At 37.4% G+C, this 27,653-nt stretch overlaps 5 protein-coding genes and 2 long non-coding RNA genes across 7 annotated transcripts; 4 read left to right on the top strand and 3 right to left on the bottom strand.

Moving 5' to 3' along the window:
* Positions 1 to 662: 662 nt before the first annotated feature.
* LOC147868362 (uncharacterized) lies at positions 663 to 1,519 on the top strand. Its single transcript, XR_015529664.1, has 2 exons — positions 663 to 968; positions 1,009 to 1,519. It is a non-coding gene; the product is annotated as an uncharacterized LOC147868362 (long non-coding RNA).
* On the bottom strand, positions 1,167 to 5,325 carry LOC147868361 (mitogen-activated protein kinase 15-like). The gene is made up of 11 exons (XM_087318333.1): positions 4,871 to 5,325; positions 4,372 to 4,777; positions 3,908 to 4,035; positions 3,763 to 3,822; positions 3,293 to 3,442; positions 2,769 to 2,924; positions 2,523 to 2,660; positions 2,339 to 2,412; positions 2,160 to 2,261; positions 1,849 to 1,931; positions 1,167 to 1,599 (listed from the first exon to the last, which is right to left on the bottom strand). Exons 1-11 carry the CDS (start codon positions 4,898 to 4,900, stop codon positions 1,337 to 1,339), a joined length of 1,590 nt encoding a protein of 529 aa, XP_087174459.1. The 5' UTR covers positions 4,901 to 5,325; the 3' UTR covers positions 1,167 to 1,336.
* A 245-nt stretch (positions 5,326 to 5,570) lies between these two features.
* On the top strand, positions 5,571 to 5,847 carry LOC147868360 (uncharacterized). Its single transcript, XR_015529665.1, has 3 exons — positions 5,571 to 5,659; positions 5,693 to 5,725; positions 5,793 to 5,847. It is a non-coding gene; the product is annotated as an uncharacterized LOC147868360 (long non-coding RNA).
* A 3,160-nt stretch (positions 5,848 to 9,007) lies between these two features.
* Positions 9,008 to 11,143, top strand: LOC147868359 (large ribosomal subunit protein eL33w-like). Its single transcript, XM_087318386.1, has 4 exons — positions 9,008 to 9,133; positions 10,095 to 10,130; positions 10,215 to 10,443; positions 10,907 to 11,143. Exons 1-4 carry the CDS (start codon positions 9,105 to 9,107, stop codon positions 10,946 to 10,948), a joined length of 336 nt encoding a protein of 111 aa, XP_087174512.1. The 5' UTR covers positions 9,008 to 9,104; the 3' UTR covers positions 10,949 to 11,143.
* Positions 11,144 to 12,293: 1,150 nt separating this feature from the next.
* Positions 12,294 to 14,556, top strand: LOC147868358 (manganese-dependent ADP-ribose/CDP-alcohol diphosphatase-like protein). The gene is made up of 2 exons (XM_087318300.1): positions 12,294 to 12,465; positions 13,473 to 14,556. Exon 2 carries the CDS (start codon positions 13,500 to 13,502, stop codon positions 14,442 to 14,444), a length of 945 nt encoding a protein of 314 aa, XP_087174426.1. The 5' UTR covers positions 12,294 to 12,465; positions 13,473 to 13,499; the 3' UTR covers positions 14,445 to 14,556.
* A 1,502-nt stretch (positions 14,557 to 16,058) lies between these two features.
* LOC147868357 (uncharacterized) lies at positions 16,059 to 20,002 on the bottom strand. Its single transcript, XM_087339542.1, has 5 exons — positions 19,603 to 20,002; positions 18,480 to 18,532; positions 18,309 to 18,346; positions 17,921 to 18,209; positions 16,059 to 16,497 (listed from the first exon to the last, which is right to left on the bottom strand). The coding sequence occupies exons 1-5, from the start codon at positions 20,000 to 20,002 to the stop codon at positions 16,216 to 16,218; spliced, it is 1,062 nt and encodes a 353-aa protein (XP_087195668.1). The 3' UTR covers positions 16,059 to 16,215.
* Positions 20,003 to 21,391: 1,389 nt separating this feature from the next.
* On the bottom strand, positions 21,392 to 26,635 carry LOC147868356 (UvrABC system C protein, putative (DUF3411)). The gene is made up of 9 exons (XM_087318275.1): positions 26,410 to 26,635; positions 24,152 to 24,857; positions 23,990 to 24,058; positions 22,590 to 22,718; positions 22,461 to 22,514; positions 22,336 to 22,380; positions 22,117 to 22,256; positions 21,868 to 21,993; positions 21,392 to 21,769 (listed from the first exon to the last, which is right to left on the bottom strand). Exons 2-9 carry the CDS (start codon positions 24,803 to 24,805, stop codon positions 21,721 to 21,723), a joined length of 1,266 nt encoding a protein of 421 aa, XP_087174401.1. The 5' UTR covers positions 24,806 to 24,857; positions 26,410 to 26,635; the 3' UTR covers positions 21,392 to 21,720.
* Between the last annotated feature and the right edge of the window lie 1,018 nt (positions 26,636 to 27,653).

Genomic DNA, 27,653 nt, shown 5'->3' with positions numbered 1-27,653 from the left:
TAATATGTCTCTAATTACACAACTTAGAATAATGATTATTATAATATAAATCACATTACTATGAATACTCCTATATGTCTATCAATTTCTCAAACAACTTTATAGTCTTGTTAGTTTAACTACAATCACTTGTTGCTCTTGCACATGTGTAACTAATGGCTCAATACAATCATTTATTGATGTGCTAATTACAAACCATTATGTTCCCAATAAGCTATGTTCCTTGATCGTAGGTAATTATGTATGGACCCTGATCTCATCAATTAGTAACGTGTGGCATGAGTTCTCAAATTCAACATAGAGATTATATGCCCTAATACATAGGTTTATTATACAAATAGAATTTAGAATACATGGTTATGACCTAAATCTAGATAGAATATCATCACCTTTTCATAATGAGATATTGCCTTCAATAAGCATTGTCCTTTTTGAAAAACCCATCCAGAGAGGTTAGAGCTACCCGATTTGAGGACATCTTCAATCGCCTTTGTCCTAAACAGTAGTCATGCAAGCATAAACCAAATTACAATGTAGCATTCTAGTTGCCAATTGCATGTACACAAACAAGCATATTTCGCAAACAGGAAGACAAAAGAGTAGAAGGTAAATCATGTTCTGGTTGCCAACTGTATGTACACAAACAGGTATATTTAGCCAGTAGGAAGACAAATGAGTAGAATGTAAAAAGTAATATCTAAACTACAGTGACTAATCAATACAAGAAACATCTTCAGTCACATACAACAGATAGCATCAAAGGGCATGGGGGTCTTGACAGTGATTTATTTCTACATTGAAGGATGCAAAGCATTATTGTAGGATTTCATAAACATTCCATTAAATAGCCTTTTATACAGTGGTCATTGACATAATCAAGGGGAAAGAAAAGATAACACATTCAAGTTATTTTCCGATGATTATTATTCCCAAGAAATTTTACAATGATTATTTAATCCCAAGATATTGTGGTGTGCATGTGTTTATGTGCATTTCACAATATGATAGCACTTAATTGATTGAGTCAGCATTTTGTAAAACAATAAAAACCTGTTGTTTCAGCTCCCCTCCAGTCAAATAATTCTATGCTCCCTTACGAAGTATATCCAAATCACATGGCAATAAAAACATGTGAGACCTGACTAACTTGTACCCCTTTACACAAGTGTCCTTCAAGTTGGGATCTGACATTAAAAATCCCCTTAATGGAAGGGGTAGAATGGAAACATAGTACAAATCTAGTGGAGTGAATTAGTTAGAATGTAAGGAAAGAAGCTTTGAATTTCACCTAAACACTATCGAATGGATATCAAGTGTGCCATAACATTAATCAAACTTAGGAATGAGGATTTCCATCAGTATAAACAAGCGATTGTACATTATTTGTATCACCAATCCCCATAGCTTGTGTCTTGGATTGCAATGAAATGAAATCCTCTGATGCCTCTGCATCTTCACAATCTCTATCGCTTCCCAAATGAGGACTTCTTTTGGAATGACAGTATGTCGACGATGAGTATTCAGCGGCAAAGTCCACATTAGAGCTTTTGGATACATCTTTTGGATTGAGACCATCCTTGCTACGCTTTTCAGCTCCACCTATAGAACATTGATACCTTTATGAAGCCATCAACCTATACACCTATCTGATTTTATAATCCTTCCAAACACAATCTATAGATACCTAGAATTCCCATTTTAACAGTTTGTTCAAGTGTTTGAAAGTCATATTATTAAAGTTCAGGAGTTCAATTTCACCCCCGCTCCCCCAAAAAAAAGTTTCCATAAGTGCCAATCGCCCACCAATGAAGTGGGAAAACAAAAAAATAGCAAAAAATCAATGCCTACCTTGATGAGATCTACTGGAAAGCGGTGTTTGCTCCTTCGGGACTTGCTTTGAAGTCTCTTCCCGAAACTCAAAAACACGCTCCCTGCAGGGTTCCAGTTACAATCTTATCAGCCAGATACAAAAAAAGATCCATTTATATTCCACACTGGAAAAAGAAAAAGAAAAATCATGAAGAAAACAAGAGAAAACGATATGATACAGAATAAATAAAAATATATACTCCCATGCACAATCATCACCAAATGTCAACATGCCTTGAACTGACATCAATTTAACATAGAACAAAATAATAGGTTCACCAAGTTATTACCTGGGTAAAGAAGCATGTTGACGCCCCAAAGGTGTATTATTGCCACCTTTTCCATAATGTTCCTCTAAATGAGTAAACTGCCGCTTAAATTGATCCACAGCACTGAAATCATACATGTTATTAGCAAGAAATACAGAAAGCAAAATCCACTGAAAAGAGATTCTAAGGATAATAGTAACCTTGGATACATAAAATTAGTATGCTCAGCCCCATTAAGGTATTCCTTCAGCATTTGTGGATGATATTCAAGAATCTACAACACCGAAAATTTCAGTGAGAGACAGAAAGATTTGATAACAAATAGGACCCGCCACAAAAACACATGCATAAAAATAGCAAAAACATGTAATCAATCCAACATACCTCTCTGTAGATAAGCTCTCGCACATCATCCTTAGTTAGTCGTCGCCTTTCAAATTCAAACTCCAATTTAGAGATGGGCTGTGCTGAAGGCTCTCTTTCTACCTTTGCAAGACCTTTGAAGTAAGGATCTGCCAGAGCCTATGCCATAACATTTGAGTTAATGCCACAAGCTGATATAATCTAAAATCCTTTAGCAGCACGAAGGCTTCCTCTAATGAGGATAGAGACTCGTGCCTAGATGCATACTTGTTCGGCAGTGGGCCGGTCCTTTGGATCAAAGGCGAGTAGTTTTTCTAAAAGATCTCTTGCCAGAGGATCAGCTTTTGGAAACTTGTGTGCAAATGGTACGGGTTGCTTCTTGCGCATGCTACAGAGGTATCGTCTAGCCTTCTCATTCCGAACCTGTTCCAAGAATATCAAAAATTAGAAAGGCATTATATAGAAGTGAAAAATGCAGCATTCACGCATCTTCCATCCAATCTACACAGATCTAGAAAAAGAATTCATAAAAAATGCAAGATTTTCCAAAAAAATATAATCAAAAACTGAACTTGCCTCCAGAATCCCCTTAAAAAATGCCCATAAATTCCTGACAGGATTTCAGACACACTTTTCTATTCTAGGGAACAACGAGAAGAGTACATAGAAAAAGCAAGTTTTCCAATTAAGAATAAAACATGAGCTACTCTAGTTCACAATCAAATACCAACGAATTCTTTATGGAATCCTAAAAACACAATTTAACATGAAGCAATCAGCTGGAAGCTAACCCTGGCAATGGCATCTGCATACGGACTTCCCAGCATATCTGTAATGAGATCCAGCTGATGCACAACATTCTTCCCAGGAAAGAGTGGCTTCCCAGTCAAGACCTCCGCAAAGATACAGCCAATGCTCCAAATATCAATTGCTGGTGTATACTGCAAAACCATGGATAAAAATATAAACACCATTAAACATCGTAGAGTGCTTTGTCCTGGATGAGTAAATTGAGTGTCTCACACAACTGTCGATTTGCAATGCCATATCTTTGACAAATATCAATTCTAGGGGTTGCATTCACACAGATGTTTAGTGCAGTGTAACACAAATCAATCTATATACTCCAACAGACACAAACCTAAAAGCTTGAATTACATCACCGGAAGAAGTTTGACTTTGTATAAAATGAATAAAGAGCAAAACAGCAATGTTGGCACAACATTCCCAAGTCCAAACAAAGCAGAGTATAAAGTCAAACCTTAGAAAAAAAGGAACCACATAGTTCCGGTGCTCGATACCATCTCGTAGCAACATAATCCTGTTGGAGATTTTCTTTATTACTTCAACAGATTGGACTAAAAAAATCATTCTGTATACGAAATACCAAAACGCAAGACACATACAGTCCAGAATATTGCCGATGGAGCGTCATTGAATGCAACACGAGCCAATCCAAAGTCACAAATCTTTAGCTTACAGTCCGCATTTGCCAAAACATTCTTGGGTTTCAGGTCCCGATGAAACACATTTGCTGTTTAAATCAAGGGGTTATGAGAGACAAAAACATGCACCATGGAAGATTTTGAAGTGCACTTCTTTCCTAGAAAAAATGCACGGTAATAAATGCCCTGCTCCTCTTTACTTCTTTCTAAGAAGGAAGACAAGTTAAACATTCAGACCTTCAAGTTTTTTAACGAAAATATTGGACCTTAGAAATATGAGAGAGGCCATGGATTCAAAACTGAGATCAGGATTTGCTACTTATATTTGATACACAAATCAGGATTTGTTCCTTATATTTTATTCCCCGAAGAAAGACTAATGAAATATTAGCATCCTGAATCCACACATAAAAAAGCCTCCATACCTGTATGAATGTATTTTAAAGCTCGAAGGAGCTGATAGAGGAAAAACTGATAATGTTCCGGTGTGAGGTCATCGTTGGCTTTAATGACTTGATGAAGGTCTGATTCCATGAGCTCAAAGACCACATAAATATCTTTAAATTCACGGGGTGAAGGAGGTAACATGATGTGTTTAATCTCGACAATGTCAGGATGCCTAAGAAACCTGAGAAGCTTGATTTCCCGGAGGATTCGAGTAGCATCGGAAACATGCTCGAATATGTCATTAATCTTCTTAATAGCAACCCTTTCACCCGTGTGAGTATCAATTGCAGAACAAACTACCCCATAACTACCCTTTCCGATTACCTCCTGGATCTGGTATCGATTGCATTCCCCATACTCTGTGAAGAAGTCAGAGTCTGTGTTCTGCAAATAAAATCAAGAAGAAGAAGTAGGGTTTAAGATGCAGAGTGAAAAAAATAAAATAGAAGTTTATGTGGAATCTGGAGAAGGCCTGACTTTACGGTTTTGATTGGGAACAGCCTGCATCGTTTGTTATAGGCAGATAGAAAATCTTTTCTCTTTTCTTCTGGTAAATTTGCGCCTTTCTCTGGGATCTCTACTTCTTTCTTTGAACAATGTGCTTCGTGGTACAATATATTTTTCCGGAATGCAGAAAAAGCGAGCGCCCATGTGCAAAAAACAGAACAGTGAAGAAAAAACCCCCAATCAGCGATTAGAATGCCTTGTCTACGGTTTCATTGTGAGTCCTCGCTTTGAGATCTCCTGCTTCTTTCTGAGTGGTCTCGCTGACAGAGCTGGCGAGGCTATGGCAGGTGAAGACAGAAGGAATTGAATTTTGTGCTCTCTTGCTTGATGTTTCTTCTTCCTCCTCCTCCTTCTCCTCCTTTCCGTCTTGCTTTCTTTAGTCGTCTTTATTCCAAGAACACCATTGAAGCTATGGCTCTCTCTGTGTATGTTTTATATTTACACACGCACACACACACACACATATCCTATTATATCCAAATTTGTGTTAATTTTCTAGAAAAGCCAATAAAGGTCACAAAGTAAGAGGAGACATTCACACCAAGCCTCACCAATCACGAGTCGAGCAACATGACCCCCACATCATGGAATCGCCAATCTTAACTGAAACTTGTCTGCTGCACAAGGTGACTTTACGTATACGATATTCTAAAAGTCAGTCGCTTTCAGAGCAAAAGTTGTAGGGATATTCAATCAACGGATTTGTGCTAGATTCTGAGCTTATAGGTTTGTTAATGGAACAAGATTTTAAGCTTATAGGTTCGTTAATGGAACAAGATTCTGAGCTTATAGGTTTGTTAATGGAACAAGATTCTAAGCTTATAGGTTTTGTTAATGGAACAAGATTCTACGCTTATAGGTTTGTTAATGGAACGAGATTCTAAGCTTATAGGTTTGTTAATGGAACAAACTGCATGATTTGGTACCAAATGAGGGTTTTATTTCTCAATATGACCTTGTAATCGAAGAGGATGGTTTTTCATCGTGGACGAAAAAGGCTTGATCAAAGCACGGACTTGCTTTTTGAGATTTCTTTCTTTGGAGGAGGAGAGCTCCAAAGGGAATGCTTGGTGACAAAAAGGATTCTCCTTCTTGAGTTATGATGATGATGATATTTTGATGACTTTTAGAGATAAAACTTGTATCCTATACTCAATTGTATAGTAGAACTTATGATGATCAACGGGGGGAAAAAATAAGAAAAGGCATTAGTCACGTAAATAATTGCATACGCGGATTATGAAAATATTATATTTCGACTCTAACACATGATTGCATGATAAAGCACGATATGTAATTACAAATAGATCAATGATACGATGTTGTGATCGTAACGTTGCCTTTTACATTGGAGAAAGTTGAATATTGTCAATGCCAATGAGATGATAAATGGGTTCTTAGTATGTTAGTTTGTGTTTTGATTCTTTTCACGTCATAATGTGACTCGTGAGTGGCATATTTCATATACAAGCTCATTTCTCAAGTATTAAAAAACATGGGTTGATCATTCTCATTCTTGTGTATAAAGTCATTTCAAAAGACTTTTTCGATCAAGGATGGATATCTTAGTTTCAACTTCAATCACACATGCAAATATACACGAGTATGGAAATCTAATCATAAGTCACACACTTCAAATGCATGTTCAAATCACATAAAGAAAGAAGCAATTTTATTTATGGCATTGGCCTACCATTTTTTGTGTCATTGCAACATAAGAACATCTATAGATACATCTATGACATTATATGGGTTATTTATGTTCTTTATCATATGCATGTAATTGATTGATGTAGAGAGATGGATTTAAAAGTTAACTTCGTGTCACATTGGATTGTGTTAATCGTGTCTTCCACGTATACTACATCTCCATCTTCAAACTTAAATATTTTTTATCATTCTCAATTTGATTAGTCAATCATCGATCCACTCCTAATCAATACCGCAATCTAAGAACTTCCTTCCATGAAAAAGGTACAAAGAGATCCCCACTGGCTATGACTATATACATGTTCCTTTTTTTTAATGTGTTTATAATGTCCTTCAAATACACAAAATCATGCAAAGAAACACGTGAAAAAATGAGCAATCACGTAATAATAACACCAATGGTCACCGATAATTATTGAATAAAAAATGACATTTGTTGAGTTTGTAAAGATTTTATTGAATTAATAATAGTAATTGAGAGTTATAATATAAAAAATGTCCACTCTTATTGCATCATAAATAGTTGTCTAAAAATGGGATGGAAGCTTGAACCCATATATTGTTGCAAGCCACGAGATTTACCATTTGGGGTTCATGACTCAATAAAATGTCCCTTTAGCAATCTAAATTATAACATATAAAGCTTATTGTGCCTTAGTGTGTGGAATATGGAGTGATCTAAATGTTAAGACCTTAGTAGACTCTGATTGCCACATGCTACATGTTTCTTGAGTATATATTGTAACAACTTCAAAATTGAGAGCCCATAGAAAGCAAAGCCCTATAAATGATGCATTACTAATTGACATCTTTTAGTTGTGATGTTAGGAGTTTCCAAACCTCTAAAATGTATGTGCAACTTGTGCCTTTTATATGAAGGATAAATCAAGAATAGTGAGTCTAATGTGTGTCGCTTATGAGGAAATTCCTCCTTGATACTTGCAAGTGGAACCATATTCAATTTTACATATACTAAATCTTGGATGGCTTATAATACATCTCAATAATGTTGAATAATAATAGTATAAAAACATGCACTTTCTGGTGCTTTGTAGGATGTACATCCTATGGCGTGGAATTGGCAAGCAATGTTCTAAATCTTATAGCATAAGGACCTTTTCCTATGGAATTGTTCACAATATCAACTTTCAAGGGCAATCATCATAAAAGTATCCATCATATATGGGAAATCATCATAAGAATATTTGTCACGTATGGAATGCTATCGTGTATATATACACTTGTCGTTTCTCGTAACATAAAAAATGAGACCAAAAGTTAAAACTACCCATGATTGAACCGTAGAAAGACTAAGGGGATGGTTCCTGTATAATTAATCACATTGCATGATGATCTCATTAGTTTACATCCCAATAATCTAAGTCCAATCTAGTTATTAATCCATATACAAGGGGTACTTACTACATTTTCCAATACAAGTCAAATGAAATACTACAAGTAGGTGTTGTAAACAACGTTGACGACAATATTTGAGTACACACACACACACATATATGAGTGCAAGAAGAAGGCTACTTCAAGTTTTACAATGTAAAAGGGTTTGTTTGAGAGATTTGTAAATACAAGCATGAATGAAGCATTATTAGCATTAATTAGAATTTGAAGCGACTTTTGGTGATCAATTGGTAGGGTAGGTTATGGATTTTGAAATTTGAGTTTTTTGCCTTATGATGACAAGCTTGTTAGTATGTGTTCTTTTTTATTTCCATGACCAAACTCTTATATAGCCATGATGCATGCATCATACATCCATTATCCGAGCATGACCATCATTTACACATGCATGTCATGCATTCTCCTAGCTAGTCTAGAGTCTAAGTAGTTTGCTAAAAATTGTTTGCGATTTTTAAAAAATACACAAAATAACAATGACAAAATGGGAATGGATTTTGGTTAAACAAGGAAGGGGTTTTATAGATACATGCATACAAAGGTTGATGTACACGATGTTACATCTAAATCAGGAGACCTACTTATAACAATGGCATCACATACATACATACCACATAAAATTTGTGATTGTTACCAAATACCGCACACTCTTCCCCTTTGCCTTTGTGAGGGACTACATACATAGTATATGTTTCATCAACACTTATTGATACACCAAAACATTGAAATGAAACAAGGCCCTCATTAGGAAGTGGTGCTTACTAAGATAGAGGAGGAGGTGGTGAGAGGCCAATTTGTACCAAAAATAACACCCCCCCCCCCCCCCCCCCCCCGCCCAAAAAAAAAGCACAAATGTAGAGCATCACCAACAATTTTAGGGGAGGAGGGTATTATCGTAAATACCTAAAAGCCGAGGATATTTTGGCCAAGGAGAAACTCGATGTCCGGACAGCATGTGTGAAACCAAGAATTAGGGTTTTGGATCGAACACGGTTTGCTCCTCCTTCACAGAGACAGACACAGTCTCTCTCTCTCTCTCTCTCTCTCAGTTCGAACGCAGGAGGTCGACGATCGCCTCGCCATGCCGGAGTCGAAGGGGGAGCGCGTCAGGTACATATATATCTGATCACTAGTTTATACATTCCGAAAATATTAATGCGAATCTTTCGTTCAACTGGATCTAAATCTGCACTTGAATCCGTATGTGAACGTGAATTTGCATTCTAATCTGTACTCGAACCTGAATCTGCACTTTGAATTATATCTGCTTCTACTTCTGCATCCGCATTCGAAGACTACATTTTTGCGGGCCCGATAAATTTAAGCAGCGGATTTTTTTACGATGAATCTCAGTATTCGACCGAACGGGGATAGTAGATTTAGCCTTATCTTAAAGTTTCCGAAGTTTTAGAGTCCTCAAGTCTGCTGTTTTTTGAAATGACCGTTGGCCTAAATTCGTTTCCATACGTATTGATTGAAAAAGTTGGCCTCCGCATAATGACTGAAAATGCAGTTTTGTGCTTGTTGACGAATCTGCTTTATTTTTTGGCTTGAGAGGCGATCATTTGCAATTATACCGAGTTTGAACATAGATGAAAGTTTATCGTGAGTTTATGTGGACCTTAGTATAACGAGGTGGCCAAGCGAGGTTTTTGAGTTTGACATGATTCAGGTTTGAAGTTGAAACAGAATTTTCTATTTTTTCAACTCTTGGAAGTCTCTCTCATACGTGAGAAGTAATCAAATTATATGTTGATATATTGTTCTATTTCTACAGTTTTTGGTAATACCACAAATCGGGAATTTTTTATTTTAGTGTAAATGAATAACATAATAAAAACCTGCGTATTAGATCACGATAAAAGCTGAACAAAGTCTTTTTTATTATTGATACTATGAGTCAGACAACACATGTTACAAATCAGCTCAAGATTTAAACTCATGAAGGCCCTTTCGATGGAGGAATAGTTGTGCCTTGACAAATAATTTAACTTACGAATGGAAATTTAATGTTGCTACTTTGATTATGTATTTGCTTTCAAATTTCACGTTTAATTGGGTTGTTTTTCAGACTCTATGTTCGAGGGAACATTCTTGGATATAAGAGGTGAGTTTTTCAACGTGATACAATTCTATAAAATTCCTTTTCAATGCCGCACAGCCAAATTCTAACTGATAATCTTTTCTGTAGGGGTAAGTCTAACCAATACCCAAGTGTGTCTCTCCTTCAAATAGAGGGAGTAAATACAGTGGAAGAAGTAGAATGGTATCTGGGAAAAAGGATTGCTTATGTGTACAAGGCCAAAACCAAGAAGAACGGCACGCTTTATAGATCAATTTGGGGCCGTGTAATCAAGCCTCATGGAAACAGTGGTGTTGTTCGTGCGAAGTTTAGGAAGAACTTACCTCCCTCCTCCATGGTAAAAGTCCTTAATCTCTCATTACACTCTGCAGGTTTCTAGAAAATAGGAAATGAAAAGACATAAGAAATATTCTGCAGAAATAAATTTATGAGGGCAATGGGTGTATATAAACTAGACACGACCCTATTAAATGTACCTTCCTCTGGCCTGAATATAGAAAATGAAGGCGATCAAAGCTTTTACATGGAAGTTATGGGAGTGGGATAGACATAAATTTGAAAAAGTTCTGTTTTTGATACAATGTCATAGCATGCCTTTTAAAGGTTGCTCTTCTGAATGGGAAACATAAGCAGCAGACTTGTATGATGACTTGGTTAAAGAACTAGAAAAGATTGATAAATTTTTCAAGGTTCTGGTGCTTGTTGGAGGGCATGAAAAGTAAAGTATCATGCTGATTATTAGAAGATTAGTATATTTTTGAGATAACAAATTGAAATGGTTCGTGTTTTTGGTTTTGCAGGGTGGAAGAGTGAGGGTATTCATGTATCCCAGTAGAATCTGAGATCTGCTTAGATTGTGTACTGCTAAATGAGCAGAAAAACTTCAGTGAATTTTTACATGGTGCTATTGTAGTTTTTTTGTAATCGAGCCCTTTTTCTCACGGCTGTTATGCTTTTAGTAAACTTGATTTAGATCATTTGAATTTCATGGATAAAGCTCAAGTTTTCCTTAAAGTTGAATTCATGGTCCATTCATTCCATTTTTGTTATTTCCCTTTTATAGTAATGCATGTCATGTATGTGTGGAGTTCAATTATTTTTATGCATCAGTTTATTTGATTATCATGTTATCGACTTTGAGCTAAACGATGCAGTGTCAGTTATTCTTTTACTGTGAGGAGTTTACGTATTTCTGAAGTTAATCAACCAATGAATAATCCTTTCTCCTAACACATAATAGGATTCTAAGAGAACTCTTCACTGTGTAGCAAAACATAGAACAAGTCATGGAATACTAGAAATGATTAATTGCTATCCCGTTGCCACTGTGCTTGCAGTAGCTAGAAAGGTATGCTATTTTCTAAGTTATGGGAAGTAAAAATCAGTGGTTTGGTGGTTAGTGTATATTGCAAAATGATGGTCATAGAGGTTTGTGTAGAAAATAAATTATAAACATTATCAAGTCGCCAAATTTATTTGGAAATCAATGGATGGGCAATAGAATTGATGTGAATGAACTAACCACTACCTTCATACTGTGTAATTCATCAAGAAGTCAACAATCAGACAAGGGCACTGATGAGAACTGATCACAAAATTCATCAAGGTCTAATTTGTTAAGACATCAACAATCAAACAAGGGCATTGATGTGAATGAACCAATCATTGTTCATTGATGTTCATTATCCATTATGGCTTGCAAATAAATACCGCCATCAAGATGTATTAGTATTTAGTAACGTCTTCTAAATGTGATAACTTAAAGAACATAAAGTTATCTAGGTTGGAAGCCCCCAAAACCTTAGTCAATCTTCAGGGATTGTTTCTTCTATTACATATAATTGTGTTGTGAAGCAAAACGACAAAACATTTCTTCCAGGAGACAAATGCCGATGACCAAGTAAACAACTTGGGAAAAACTCTGCTAATAAGAGTGAAGACAATGGTAAATGTCGAGTTGATTCAATTCATGACAACCATCGTTTTGCATACATACATACATACATAGACACACACACACACACACACACACACACACACACACACACACACACACACACACAAAACATATATATGTATATACATACATACATATATGTATATACATACAATGACATATATATATATATATACACACAATGTACATATGTATATGTATATACATATATGAAAGGGTGAGTGGTGGGACTAATAGATAAGACACACAAGAAAATCGAACAAGCTTTTGGGATCACGGTATGAAGCGTCTCTTCTTATATCAGAGAAATGGAGGAACAGAAAGTCAGCTTGCAGCAGCATCGGAAGAGGCTGTTTATTTTGTAGAGAAAACACAACGAGATCTCCTCCTCCTTTTCCACAGGTACTGTCTGTCTCTGTCTCTGTCTCCCCTTCCCTCCCTCTCTGAGATCTTGTCTAGTTACAGATTTCTCTTTCCATTGACCCTTAACAGAATTTGAGTTCTTAGTCATGGTGGCCAAAGAAGGCTTCCAAGGCGAAATGAGCCACCAATTAGTGGTTAATTCACGATTGGCACAAAGAGACAGACAAAAGCTGCCATGGACTCATATGTTCTCCTATCTCTTTAATTCCCTCTAATTGCATCAACATGGGGCCAGCTGAATGAATAAATTTGCTTTTGTGTTTTTCCTCTGGTTTGGGGAAGTAATTTTGAGGCAATCTTCTTACTTTCAATATGCAATTGTAAATTCTTTGGAGGGCGTAAAACTCGGCATAAAACTCGATTTTACTTCTTCCTATTTCTAAAATCATTAGGGTGTGTGGAGATCTTAACCGCTATAGCTATATCTATTTCTATATGTTGTATTTGCTTTATTATATTCCGTGAGCCTTATACTTCCGTCTCCATATAGCAGACGTTGCACGATGCATGCACCAAATACTGTTTGCTCTAAAATTTTGGGTTGTGCTTGAGTGGCACATGCATTCGGATTGATAGTGTTGACGAGGTATGTCAACTTCAAGGGAATTGACACTATGAACCACTTCAATTGCCTCCTCTTCATATTAGACTCTGTGGACTACTGACTTATAGAAAAAGGATGAAAGCAAAAGTAAATTACGCCTAGAATATGTTGCTTTAGTATGCAACTATGCTGTGATTAAGCCACAATGACATAGGGAGGAGAGTACTGGAAAAGATAGAATAGGAAAGAGTTGGTGCCTTCAGTTTTCTTTTTGAATAGTGGTCATGTGACCTAGATTTGCACTTTTGTAATTTGTAACATTGTAAATTAAACATACAATTCTCTTTAGCAAAGAAAAATAGAGGGAGATTGAGAGAGGGTTCTTTATTATCACCATAATATTGCTAACATTGTATCTATTTTGAACCATGTGTGTGTGAAGGGGTCTCGAGTTTACCTTAAGATACTGATGTCACCAGAAATGGTAAAACCGAAGTTTTCATTTGGTATAATAACAGATGTCCAATATGCCGACATTCCGGATGGACATTCATTTGGAGGAGTCCCGAGATACTATCGACACAGCCTTGAAGCTCTAAGGAGGGCTATAGGTAGATGGGATTCTCAAGGAGGGTTAGCATTTGTTGTGCACCTTGGAGACATTATTGATGGAAACTGTCCAAAAAAAGAGTCATACAATGCTATATGCAGAGTTATAGAAACATTTAAACTTCTCCAAGATGTGAACACATATCATGTACTCGGTAATCATTGTCTTTACAACTTGCCTCGTGATGATCTTCATCGATTGCTTGAAATACCATCTGAGAATGGTAATTCCTATTATACTTTTGTCCCCACCACTGGATTCAGGGTTGTGGTTTTAGATGGATATGATATTAGTGTCATGGGGTGGCCACTTGGACACCCTCATCGAGATGAAGCTTTACGGATTCTCAAAGAGAAGAATCCAAATGGTGACATGAATAGTCCCGAGGGATTGGTAGGATTAGAGAGACGGTTTGTCATGTTTAATGGCGGTGTAGGGAGAGAGCAATTGACTTGGCTGCATCAAGTGTTGGAACGTGCTACTCATTCTAATGAGAAAGTGATAATTTGCTCTCATATACCTCTCCACCCAGAGGTTACTCCTTGTGCAACTCTACTATGGAACTATAATGATGTGTTGGATGTGATTCATAAGTTCAGTTGTGTGAAAGTGTGTTTTGCTGGCCATACTCACTGTGCGGGTTATACAGTCGATTCTCATGGGGTTCATCACCATGTGCTGGATGCAGTTTTGGAATGCCCACCTGGAACTGATGCCTTTGGGCACATTGAGGTGTATGATGATCGTCTCTCTCTTGTTGGAGTTGGTTGTGTGCAAAGCATAGATATGTACTTCCATGCTTGAGCATGAACTTACCTTTTATTATTGAGATCTCAAATTTGGTAAAAAAATTGAAGCCTGCCATATAAAATATTGTAATGAACCTTTTTGTTTAACAAAGTTGATTATACCTTTATGTCTTTGAATGCATCAATGTGTATGATGATTGTGTTTTTCTTATCGACAGTTGAATCTGAAATATACTTGAACCATACGTGAGCATTCATGAAGTCCTCATTGGGATTTCAAATATGATTGGAAACTAGGATTTGTATTACAAGAGAGAATTATCATGTACAGCATTGCATTTGGACATATTGATATATATGATGATCATCTCTCTCTCTCCACAGTTAGTTGGTGAAGACTGCAAGCCAAAGTCAAATGTTGTGTTTGAGCATGGCTTTTTAATTGAAACTTCAAATTTGATTGGAAAATGTTTTAAACCTCGCAATCTCTCTCTGTCTCTCTATTTGTGTGGTTGTTTACATCATAAGATCAAAGTCAATTGACAAACCCAAGTTTTGATATTTCCCAAAAGATTGTATGGATGCATTGTAGATTTCCACAAGCCCTTTGATACTATACCAAGGGAACATTTCCTATAGAAAGTCAATGGACTCTGATATGATGTGGATATTTCCCAAAAGATTGTATGGATGCATTGTAGATTTCCACAAGCCCTTTGATACTATACCAAGGGAACATTTCCTATAGAAAGTCAATGGACTCTGATATGATGTGGATATTTCCCAAAAGATTGTATGGATGCATTGTAGATTTCCACAAGCCCTTTGATACTATACCAAGGGAACATTTCCTATAGAAAGTCAATGGACTCTGATATGATGTGGATATTTCCCAAAAGATTGTATGGATGCATTGTAGATTTCCACAAGCCCTTTGATACTATACCAAGGGAACATTTCCTATAGAAAGTCAATGGACTCTGATATGATGTGAATATTTCCCAAAAGATTGTATGGATGCATTGTAGCTTTCCACAAGCCCTTTGATACTATACCAAGGGAACATTTCCTATAGAAACTCAATGGACTCTGATATGATGTGGGTTTGCCGAACTAATTTCAAAGATAATTTTATGCACCATTGATGTGAAGCAAGGATGCCCACCCTCTCCCTTCCCTTTTGCTTCTACATCAATGAGATAGCAATGCGATTAGGGAGTTGATAGATTAGATACACTCATTCACATTTTTTTATGTTGATTACGAGATTTTGGTCTTTGAATCTCATGCTTGTCTACAACGTCATTTCATTGCCATAGATAGATTCTTTCATGTATTTGAGAATCACATTTCAAGTTCCATGAGGTATCAAAGATAGATTCACGTGAGGCTATGCAACTGTAAACATGTTATAATGACAATGCCACCAATCACGCTTCCAAGAACTTGGTTTTGATTAGGGGTCATTGACAATGCCCCATGATCATAGAAGCATTGTTCCAAAGGTGAGTATCATGAATTGGACCTAAACCATACAAGTATCAAATTTTACAACATACATATCAATCTTGTTTGATATTTGACCTCTTCCTTTTATATCCAGTAAGTTCCATGCCTTCCCTGAGCAGATAAAATATTAACTTCCTCTGATTCAGTCAAAAGACTCATGGAAGTAAATCACTGGATGACACATTAGGAACCAAAAACCTACAAGGTTCATAGAAAACCAAAGCATGCAAAACTCAGCATCTAATAATACCATGATGCATAAACTTTACCTTGATCTGTCTCTATATCCAGCTCTTTAATTTATATTAATATTTTCTCTATCTGCTTTCATCTCTAAAATCACTGTCCGATGTCCTTTCTTGATCTTTAATATTTCGAGCACGAATCAGCTTTGCAAGCTTTTCCTTGGAGGAGGGATCACTATAGGATCCAATCTTGGTTTTTAAAGGCTCCATCTGATCTTCAGGAATTGGTGCTCTCAAGAGAATGTTTAGTATATTGTCACACTCAATATCTGAAATACTGAAATCAGATTTCTTTTTCTTCACACCTTTCAGTCTTTTCTCCCGTATGTTTTCAATCACTTTATTACGGTAATCCTGCAGAGACACAAATTCAGACATGATTACACAGGACATCTAAGGTTTAAGCATTATTTTCTATGGGGATTGTATATTAATGTCTGCATTTGTCACAACAATCTGCATTTTGGTTAATATGATTCAAAGAGTAGTTATGATGGAATCACAACATATACATACAGATGCCCAAAACAGTGCTCATCTCTCTAAATAATAGACATAAGTTGTCAGACAAAATCAATGAGTAGAATTCTCCATGAGCAATCAATAAACGTGTCATGAGCAAAAAATGGCGGACCTTGATTACTGTCCTCAGATAGCTACCAATGTAAGAAAAATCAATCACCTTGGCTAGAACACCACCACAAAGAACAGAGTACATCAACATATGTATGAGTGGCAGAGAGACTGACGAATGAGAAATTGATCACCTGAATATTTTCTTGGCCAGAAAATTATCCTGAAAACAGACTACATGAAATATGTATATCTACTCACGATGTACCCAATAGATCTAGCTACAGAAAATCCGTTATTACACAGTGAAAAAGTAAGCACATAGCTGTAGACTTGTGCAAGTTCAACTCTAATGTGATTTCAGCTCTAATTCAAGAAGAAATACCTTAAGTCTTGACTGTAAAGTGAACCGTCCCAAGACAAACACAAATCTCTGGAATTGGGAATAGAAAACAGTAACAAGTACATTAAGCACCCAGGAGGCCAATATTACATCTATTAGTGCAGGCTAGAAAACCAGAGAACATTTATATGCAGCAGTTCTGTTTTGGGTCTACATCTTCCAAGGAAGCATAATCAACCGTCCATACTACTATGAAGAAAGGAGGATTCTCCCGCGTTTTGCAAAGGATAAGTTAGTATTTAAATGGATTTGTAAATATTGCACATTACTGACACATTATCTACACCATACTTCTTCTCTTTCTGTGTGACTCTGTGCATATATATATCCAATCCCCAGTGTGGGGGCATTAACTGATCAAGACCATGACACTGCATTATGTGGACGTGATTCTGGAATGGGGAATCATACAAGTCGCATACTTTTAAGTATATAACCTTGATCATCATGTAACTAAGAGATATACCCAGCATTTGTTCTAGCCCAGGCATAAACATAAACACTATCCAATAAATCGTCAGCCTAGCTTACTAATCCGACCAAGAAATAGGACACATTCTACACATCATGTTCCATGAATGAGATTTAGGTTAAATGGGTCATTGGTAATTGGTAATTGCTGCCCCAGTACCATTTGGCACTTGGGTCTGTTTACCACTATTTTAAAGGGAAAAAATAACAGGTCTGCATTCATTTTCCTCCCAACATGTTTATTACCAACAAATCTCTTAATGAAGAAGCTATGAGTAAGCAGCCATCAAATTTTCTACATGCCTCTTAAAAGCACTGAAATGACCTTACAGGATCCTCCCACTTAGCTCTGACTGATTCTGATAGTCTTAGCCTTTGCTCCAATGTCCACGACCTGCGGACCTTGTCTTTCTTTTTCATTTTACTCTCCAAGTACTCTTGTCGTAATTGTTTCTTCAAATTATCATAACTATCCCACCAAAGCATATCATCTCCTGAATTTCCAATTTGGGCAGTCTTGGCAATCGCATTTTTCCAATCTTGTAAGACTGTCAGCTGTTTTCTCTCATGTTCCATCCTGGATTTCATGATATTCCTGAGTTTTTCTTTAGTTTCTTCACTGCATAAGAATTCCGACAAGGAAATGTAAAGACATACATGGAATCTGACACTATATTATAATTTTCCTTCTGATTTCCTGTGATGATGAAAGTTATACCTTTGAGGGTGGGAATGTTGCCGAAGTTTCTCTCGCATCTGTTACACATGAACTAGAATTTAATTATACAGAGCATAAGTATACAAGCTAGAGAAAGAATTGGGGTTTATTTCTTCAATTTAATATCTTATATGCCATTTGAACAGTCATTGGAAAGATGATGTATCTTACTCTTGGATCCTGCATCACTATTGTGTTCCTCTCCTTCATCTTAGCAATGGTGGCTACAAAAGTACTAGAAGACTTTTAGAACTCCATTTCCCTAGTTACATGATTGACCTAACAGACATTATTAATGAAAGAAAACATGTAGAATCCTCAAGAATTCCTCTCCATCTAACCATATATCCCCTTAAATCAGGTTCGTCAGCTGAATAGAGGCACAATACAATGTCCAAGCCATAGACTATCACTCATATGGAGGTGATCCATAGATTAGAGGTAATGTAATAAGCATAATTGACAATAATGAAGTAGTTTGCGCACAAGGGTAGCTAGCCCTTTTTATATTGGCGAACCCAAGTTCTATGTTCAAACTACAAAAATGGCTACCAAGGATTGTCCAATAAAAATGAATGACAATAACGAAGATGAGACTGCACAAAGGTAACTAGCCCCTTCTGTATATATCAACCCTCATTCTGTGTCCAAACCATAACCATGCATATTGTGGCTGGAATAAGGCAGTCCAATAGCTAATGGGCTCTCCCCAACTCTTAGAATTAAATAAGAGGGCATAGAATGCTGACAAACTGTCTCAATAAGAGAAAACATACATTATCTAGTGTGCTTTCCATGTGCATCATAAGTTAAACAGAAAAATAGAGCTAATGTGGCCTGAATAGGCCAAAGAAGATGCTTAGGGTACCTAATGATTAGCACCTGATAATTATAACTCTAGCCTTCATTAACATCTATTAATGTGGTTAGTTTTCAGGAAAAAAAATCTTTACGACTCAGTTGGATTTCCTTTCCATGCATGAGGAACAGGGAATTATGAGACAGTAGAGCAATTTTATTGAGTTTTAGTACAGAGTTAACAAATTTCCCTCGGAATTTCATCATTTATGAATATTTCAATAGGGACAAGAGTAAAAAATGCCTAAACTTGTAGTGACCGAGGGTATCTTTCCAATGTAGGTGTGCCTGATCATGACAAGCATGACACAGAGCATAAAACATCCAAGACTTGCTGCATTCTTGTAATGATGTGATTTAATGATAAAATTAGAGCTAGGAATGTGCAGGCTTTTCCAAAAGAAATTCATGAAGACAATATGAATGAATGACTTACCAGGAGAGTGAGATTTTCCTTTATTCCATGGAGTTCTGCCCTTGTTTGCTATTCCAATTCTCTCTCTCCGTTTCCTTTCACGCTCATCGACAACAAAATTGTCTTTTGATTTATCTTCCTCCTCCATGGATTCTGAAGAAGAAGCTGAAGAAGAAACAGAGGATGGAGGAGGATGTACAGTAGCAAGCTGAAGAAATCTTCCATGGAAGCTCAGGGTCTCAAAACCCTGAGATTTTGGGAGAATGTAGTGTTTGCTCGATCGAGACAGTGGATACAGAGCAGGACGTCGAGGAGGCGGGAAGGATTTGCACAGGATAGGGATGGTGGGCTTGTGGGCACAAAACAGAGAGCCATTCATGATACTCATCTTTGGTAGGATGATGGATCCATTCCTATCCATGGTCTCTATTAAGAGCTACATAGCTACTGCTAGCTAGCCTAAGTTCCCAAATGTCCATCCATCCACCCACCTAAATGACTGAAAATACAAACCCTACTTTGCAAAAACCCATTGGTTTCGGTGCATATGGGGCCTTCTATACAAATTTTCATAGAAGCTGATCCCGACATATTATTGATTACTTTTGGAGTGTATGTATTACGTGTTTTTGTGTATAAATTCCTCAAAACTGCATATTGCTACAAAATATGCATCATCGCGAATGCAGGACATCTCTTATGATATTAAAGTAATATCAATTTGCCATACTTCGCACCCATTTTAGGACATTCACTTGACCTCCTCAATATGAAGGACGGAGTGTTGCCACACCCTCAATCTTTGTTGCAGCTACTTGTGCTTGTGGCATTATTTTACTCTCCACGTGTGAGCTATACAAGTGTCTATAGTTTAGACTATCTATTCTCCGGAGATTATTTGGCCTTTGAAGGTCCTTGCATATCACCATGTGCTCAATGATATCAATGAAGAGCATGAAATATTACATAGTTGGTGCTAGCTTTTCCTCTTGCATATGCATCATATACATCCCATTAAAATATGGCAAATGTGTGGATAGCTTCTTAGGTTCCATCCACGTTATTTGTAGAGATTCTTTTGGCTTGATTAGGTAGACCTTGAAGGGTTAAACAATATTGGTGCATGAATATAATCATTGGTGTATGAATATAATCCTGTTCGTGATGGTTCTCTTGACTCTACTTCCAAAGGCATTTTAATGTCATTGGTGTGCCTTTCAATCCCTAGGCTTTGTAACCATTAACTATTGATGTGCAAAGACATTGACTTTTAAGATACTATATGGCCAATTTCATACCTTTTCATAATATTGATGGTTTAATTAACACAAAGATATGTAGTAGATTATCTGCTAGAAAATGTATCTAAACATGTTACATAAGTATAAGAATATTGGGATACTTGCATTATAATTATGCTGTAAAAGGTTCTTATATAACAGCATTTCTAAAGCCCTTGGAATTGCTTTTAAAATTTTATTGACATAATTTCTTGGTGTACACCTACTCTTTCATCAAAAATAGGTGGACAACATGGAGGCGTGGCATGCCTTCTTTTCACATGTGACAAGCCAAGCTTCACAACCACCGTTATTGCTTTGTCAATAAGATCCTTTATGAACATTCCAAATTTAACCAGAAAGAGTGAGTCTAAAGGATAAGAGTGCCAAAAATACAATGGAATGACTATCATGGCACTCTATACTTTTGATATTTAGAACCACAATTACAGGCTTAAATTCAAATGGCTCTTGAGTTCCAACCTTCACGGACCATTCTATTAAAATTTAAACATATAAACAAGTTGGCATCTTGGACCATTCTTTTATTTATGGACGACTTGCAAATGTTAAAGCCATGAGTTTTTCAGAATGTTTAAAAATACAGTGTTTATTGAAAAGAATTCTTCCTCTGCATGTACTTCCTCAGATATTATTATGTGGCATCAAATCCACCAAAGTTCATGTATGCTGTTTGCAATTGCTTTACAAAACAGATATCAATCAGCAAATGTAATATCAGCTGCAATATATGGCCATAAAAGGAGAGCTGCACGATGGTATTCTATCAAACCAATTGAAAAAGTAGTTGACACTACATACAAAACACAATATTCATCTTCGGGATTTCTTGATAATTTTACTCTCGAATCTTTTGGACACCAACAAAGCGTGCGTAATCCACCCACCTAAATATAAGCAAGAGAATACACATATAAGATGCAAAATATGGAAAGAACATGGAATTTACAGGACATCAAACGACGAGATTGTGATCAACACTCACATTAAGGAGCCCAAAAATGTGTTCCCTGTTCTTACTGCAAAGCAAAGTACACTGAGTGCTAATTTTTGGTTGTGTAGCCAGGGTTCCAACATCCTCTGCTCTATCACTCCAGCAACAACTTGGTACCTGTCACAGTGGTCAGCCCATTTTAGTCAGAGTTCAGGCCATTTTAGGATCATGATTTTCTATAATAGTTTACTTCACTATTTGCTAATAATAGAACAAGTTTGGATGCATGTGGCAGGAGACCTCAAGTTGCTCGACACTGCCATGTATACACCATATGCTAAACTTGTTGAGATGACAGGAACATCCTCTGCAGTCCCCGCAAAGTCCTTGTCAAAGGTTTTCCTTAGAGCAATGAGAGCATTTGTTACTCCTGTTCCAATCTGTAATATTGAGGCATTCACGTCATTGATAGGATCTGTATAGTGAACAAGAAATTTGGTTGTGGAAAATAAAACTGACCAATGATGCAGATGTCCCAACCACCAATAGCTTTCCACCATTACGCTGTGAAAAAGGTTCCTTCAAATGAGATTTTGTTCATAGTGTTGGAAATGTATAGTTAGTGAGGCCCACAATTTACATACCACAATGGCTCCAATGCGTTGTAAAAGGGAGTATGATGTTCCTCGTAATGCAACCTGCAACAAGATTATATCACAGTATTATGTTATTCTATACAGATTTAGGAATTAATAGCTGGGATCTGCTTTAACCTGAAATGCATTGTCAGGACATCCATAAAAGAACGTTGCAATTCCGCCAGCCCCTTTAGAAATTGGTCGCAATGCAACAGTTGGTGCAGGAAGCCACACTAACATGAAGTCAGCAATTAAGGCCATGACCTGCAGATCAAATGTGGCTCAATCAAAGTAATTATGGAACAAACCTTTTAGGCAAGCCCAAAATATGCCAGGATAGAAAACGATATGCTGGTTACGCATCAAGTGATGTATTTATTGTTTATATAGTAGAATCACGAATGAGAGAAAATGCTATGCAGGTTGCATATCAAATGATGTATTTACTATGCCATATGCTTGAGAAATATGTTAATTTCAGCACGTATAATTGCAAACACTGTACATTCATGCAGCCAGTATGCTGTATACAAATTTGGAAATAACATAAGGCTTTTAATTCACACATAAGAGTCATGCTGCCATTCTTAACACGAAAAACTCCAGGTTACCAGGCATGACATATGTAAGTAAAACAATGTGACTTTCTGTTGAAATAAGAACAAGAATAATACAAAAGAAGAAAGAATATACTAGGAAGTTCCTATACAAAATTGTTGAAATATAGCATTACGACGTAAAACTTCAGACCTCGCTTCTTGATTATTTTCAGGTTACATGCAACACAACTAGAGATCCATGATCCTCAAGGTACAACCCCCATCATAACGTTATACATCCACACTCCCTACCATATATCTAAGCTCCACACACACAGTACACACATCCCCACAAATTGACAAGACAATTCTTATGTGTAGGGAATCAACAATTTAATGCATGGATGTGTGAAAACAACTAACGGTTAGCAGTGATTAGTAGACGGCTTGAAGTGAACAAAACAATCAAACTTAATAATCTTAGCACAAGAATGTTAGGCTTGAGCTGAGGCAAACGAAGAGAGAACAAAGAGGTGAATATGTCAATGATGCAAAAAGTTAAGCATATCATTAGCAACCAACCATATGTATGGCCATTAACTAATCCAATGAAAGAAGTGCTAGTGGACAAAGCACCCCCTATGAATCTAATAAAGAATGAATTGGTCATGCTGGCATCAGATAATCGGCAGCAGAAAATGATATGACACTTGTCTGTCTGAGACTTTCAGTGTCACTTTCTTTGAAGGTGCGATTATATAAAACCATACAAATACACAAGTTCCATTACAAGCGCAAATCTTTCCTTGCAAAACCTATCAACAGGGATGTTGCCCTCCAGGCCAAACCAATCCCAACTGATAGGAGGACATCAGAGAAATAAAGGGAAGATGAGTCACAAAACAGAAGTCACAACAGCATTAAAAGGGAAAACCAATAGTTAGTTGATAACAGACATAAGCCTTACAGAGAAAGTCATGATAATAAATGCATTACCACATCTGCTAACACAAAATCCAATTCCTTTGAGAAGTTGTCTCCACGTTTACCCAATTCTGCTGCAGTCTGGCATGATATTGACAAATGAGCCAGTCTATTGTAAAGGTGCCACATAAATCACAATGAAAATGCTTCAAAAAAATGCATGCTAAATTGCACCTTTGTAAAGATGCCAACCCCACATTCAATTGCAACTTTTGTAAGGAAGAGATCATCAGCAAGAAGCCTCTCTCTAAAACCTCCGAATTGCAGCAACCAGCGAATAAACCCATTATCTTGGAGCTCAAAGTATCGACCAACAATTGTTGCTGGGATCCTCCCTTGTTGCACTGCCGAAGACAAGTCTGCAGGGAGATCAGCCATCACTTTTCCGAGACTTACTAATTTTAGTATCGAGTCCATACGGTTTTTCTGGTAGTCATTTCCCTCTGAATCTTCACTTTCACCTCCATCTCCACCACCACTACCACTTCCACCACTATTGCCAACACCATCATCACCTCCATCATCACCCCCATCATCCCCACTTGAAAGTTCAGCTGGAGAATCCACTGAAGCAGCACCACAACTGAGCTCTGATATCTGAGACTTACAGGAAGCATACTCCCAAGGCATATCCCCTTTTGCAAGGAATGAAGCATGTGACATGGGAAACTGTGTTTTCTTAGTAATTTTGGTTTCGCCTGATGAGGCATAGGTGATTGGAAGCTTGCATGTTGCCTTTGGAAGTGAAATGCTGAAAGACGATGACTGAGTAGATGAGGGTAGACCAATGACAGCTGATAGTTGCAGTGTCGTCAGATTGAGAGCCATCACTGATCGCTTTAGAAGATACTGAGCTTTGAATTGTTGAGATGCATTAAACCTGTGAATAAGCCAAAAGAAACAGATAACCAAAAATAAAGAGAATGAAGTAAAATATTTAATACAATTCTATTCATTTTGATTTCCTTCAAATGTAGAAGAAGACACAGAAAAAACAGCATGGAACCCAATATACAAGTCTAATATGGATCTAAAGACTTTAAAATGGATGGAAGCAATGAGAACAGACAACCAAAGATAAAGAAAATGAAAAGTATGTATCAAAACGTTTCTACTTCATAGGATCTTATATTCATGTAAGAGAATACACAGGAAAAAAAACTGTATCAGAGTTTTTAGGAGTGCAAAATGGAGATATTATAATTGCTTCCAACAGATCTGAATATCTTAGAAAGGAAAGGGACCAAGACAGAGACAGACAACCAGTCATAATGAAAAAGAAAAATACTCTTTAAGAGTCGAAGAATATAAGAAAATACTGAAGTCGATCTTTCCCATGTTCAAACATAGAAGAAGCAACAGGAAAAGACTGGACAGGAGTTTTACAAGTGCAAAATGGGTAAATTTGTATCATTACCAGGGGGGCGAAAAACATAGATTACCATGAAAGCATGCAATGGAGATATGGCGGTTATTTCCAGAAGATCGAAAGATATTATAGAAAGGAATGAGCTGAAAAGAAACAGAAAATCAAACATAAAGAAAAGGAAAATTATGTAGAAAAACTATCTCGCCTTCAAAGGTGGAAGAAAGAAGGAAATACGGAATCAAAGATTTTACAAGTGAAATGGAGGTAGTATAAGCATCACCAACACTTCTTAAAATAGAAAACCGAACAAAATGAGAAGGAAAAGACTACATTTAAATTATTCTACTTCTTACCATTATCACTTGCCCTAAAAACGTAGGGAAAAACACAGAAACAATTGTGCAGTGGAGATATTCTGATCATTTCCACTAAAACAACAGAGGAACATAAACAAAAGGCAAAGGATGTCGTAAAACATTTCTAATTGTTATGGTTCGACATTATAACACAGAAGGATCATGGGGAAATGGTACTTCTACGTGTGCAATATGGAGACATTATATTGACCATTACTAGCAGATCCAAAGACCTTAGTAAGGGATGGAAAGACCAAGCCTTTCCCATGAAATCAATCATTTTGAGATCCACGAAGGAAGAAAATCACTGTTACATTACCACGAAAGCCGGCATTTTGTGATGGATGAATGATGATGAAATTGACTGTTAGTTAAGTAGTATCATCATGACGTGAGGCAATGCAGATATAGTGATAGCTAGCAACACGTCAAAAGGCGTTACGAAGGGATGCAGAAACAGAAACAAGTATATGTAACAAATGTCTATGAATGATGATGGACTTCAATGTTAGGCTAGTAGGAGGAGGAGATGAAGAAATGTAGACATTTGAGACACATCTGAAGGCCTTATGAAAGGATGGAGATAAAAAAACAAAAGGCAGAAGAGGATCAAGTGTCCTTAATCATGTCTGCGGGAATATGTAAAAGGGGGGGGGGGGGGGGGGGGGGGGGAGAGAGAGAGAGAGAGAGAGAGAGAGATGGAGTACCTCTTCTTCTGCTGCTGCTTCTGCTGCTGCTACAGCAGCTGGTGCAGAGAGAATGTGTGGTGTTCTTCGTCTTCAGCTCCGCTTGTGGACTGGGCAAATGAATGGGGATGGATGGATGGATGGGGGGGGGAGGAGGGATCGATGGCTGTGGCTTCTGATGGACTCAGAAATCCATTGGCTCCTCGACCCTTGGAAAAGCTTATCTTTTCCTCCTCCTCCCTCCTCCCTCCTCTTCCTCTTCCTCTTCCTCTTCTTCTTCTTCTTTTCTTTCTCTCTCCCTCATTCTCTTTCTCTCTCTCTCTCTCTTCCTCCCTCCCTCCCTCTCTCTCTCTCTCTCTCTCTCTCTCTCTCTCTCTCTCTCTCTCTCCTTCGTCTTCTGCTTCGTCTTCTCCAGTCCCCATCCATCCATCTCTGTCACACAGTGAAGTGGGGTGTGTGTGTGTGTGTGTTGTGACAGAGAAAGAGAGAGGGGGGGGGGGGGGGGGTGAGTGGACAATACCGAATTCTTATTTCTTCAATTTTTGTTTGTTTTGTTTTTCTGGGTCTCCCAGGTTGTGTCCCAAAGTGAAGAGAGAGGCAGACTGAGAAGGAAGAAAAAATAAACAAGAGGGGTGGAGTCCCCTCCCGTTGTCCGCCCACCACCCACCCAAATCATTGCCGGGTGTATCTTGTCTTCCATCTACACTTGTTCCCGACTGATGCCTGCTCCATTGACTCGGAATCCATACACGTATGGCACTTCATTACTTTTGTCTTCCCCGAACAAAATTGGCACATGCTTTGCTATCTTGCATTCGAGGCCCCTTTGTTATTACCATGTGTAAAGCCATTCATTTTGTAGGCCCGGCAGGTCATTAATAAAAAAGGCAATTTAGAGGTTATGTTTGATGTGTTGCACGTTATTATCGGGGTGGACGCAAGTCCAATGGTGCATGTCCCCCTCCGATACACATATGAGGAGATAAGTGAATCCATCCACGAGATTGGTGACAAAAATGCCTCCCTTTCTAGCTAGAGGGCTTCTAAAGCATGAGCACTAGGTACATACACACTTCCATAATCTAACCTTGGAACCTAAATTAGATCTACAATGAGTAGATAGGTAGAAACCCCTGACCTTGGCTTGAAAAGTAATGCTTATTATGTGTGTGTGGGGGGGGAGGGGGGGGGGGGGGGGAAATGCCAATCTCTTCTACACTTGACTTATGGAAGCAAATTCTCAATGCGATCTTTTAAGGAGAAAC

The sequence above is a fragment of the Azolla caroliniana genome, unplaced genomic scaffold (genome assembly GCF_043228905.1).
Source record: "Azolla caroliniana isolate FFs.n. ecotype wild unplaced genomic scaffold, voAzoCaro1.0.p SCAF_1, whole genome shotgun sequence".
In the NCBI taxonomy this organism is placed as follows: Eukaryota; Viridiplantae; Streptophyta; class Polypodiopsida; order Salviniales; family Salviniaceae; genus Azolla; species Azolla caroliniana.
This window is presented reverse-complemented; position numbering and strand designations above follow the sequence as displayed.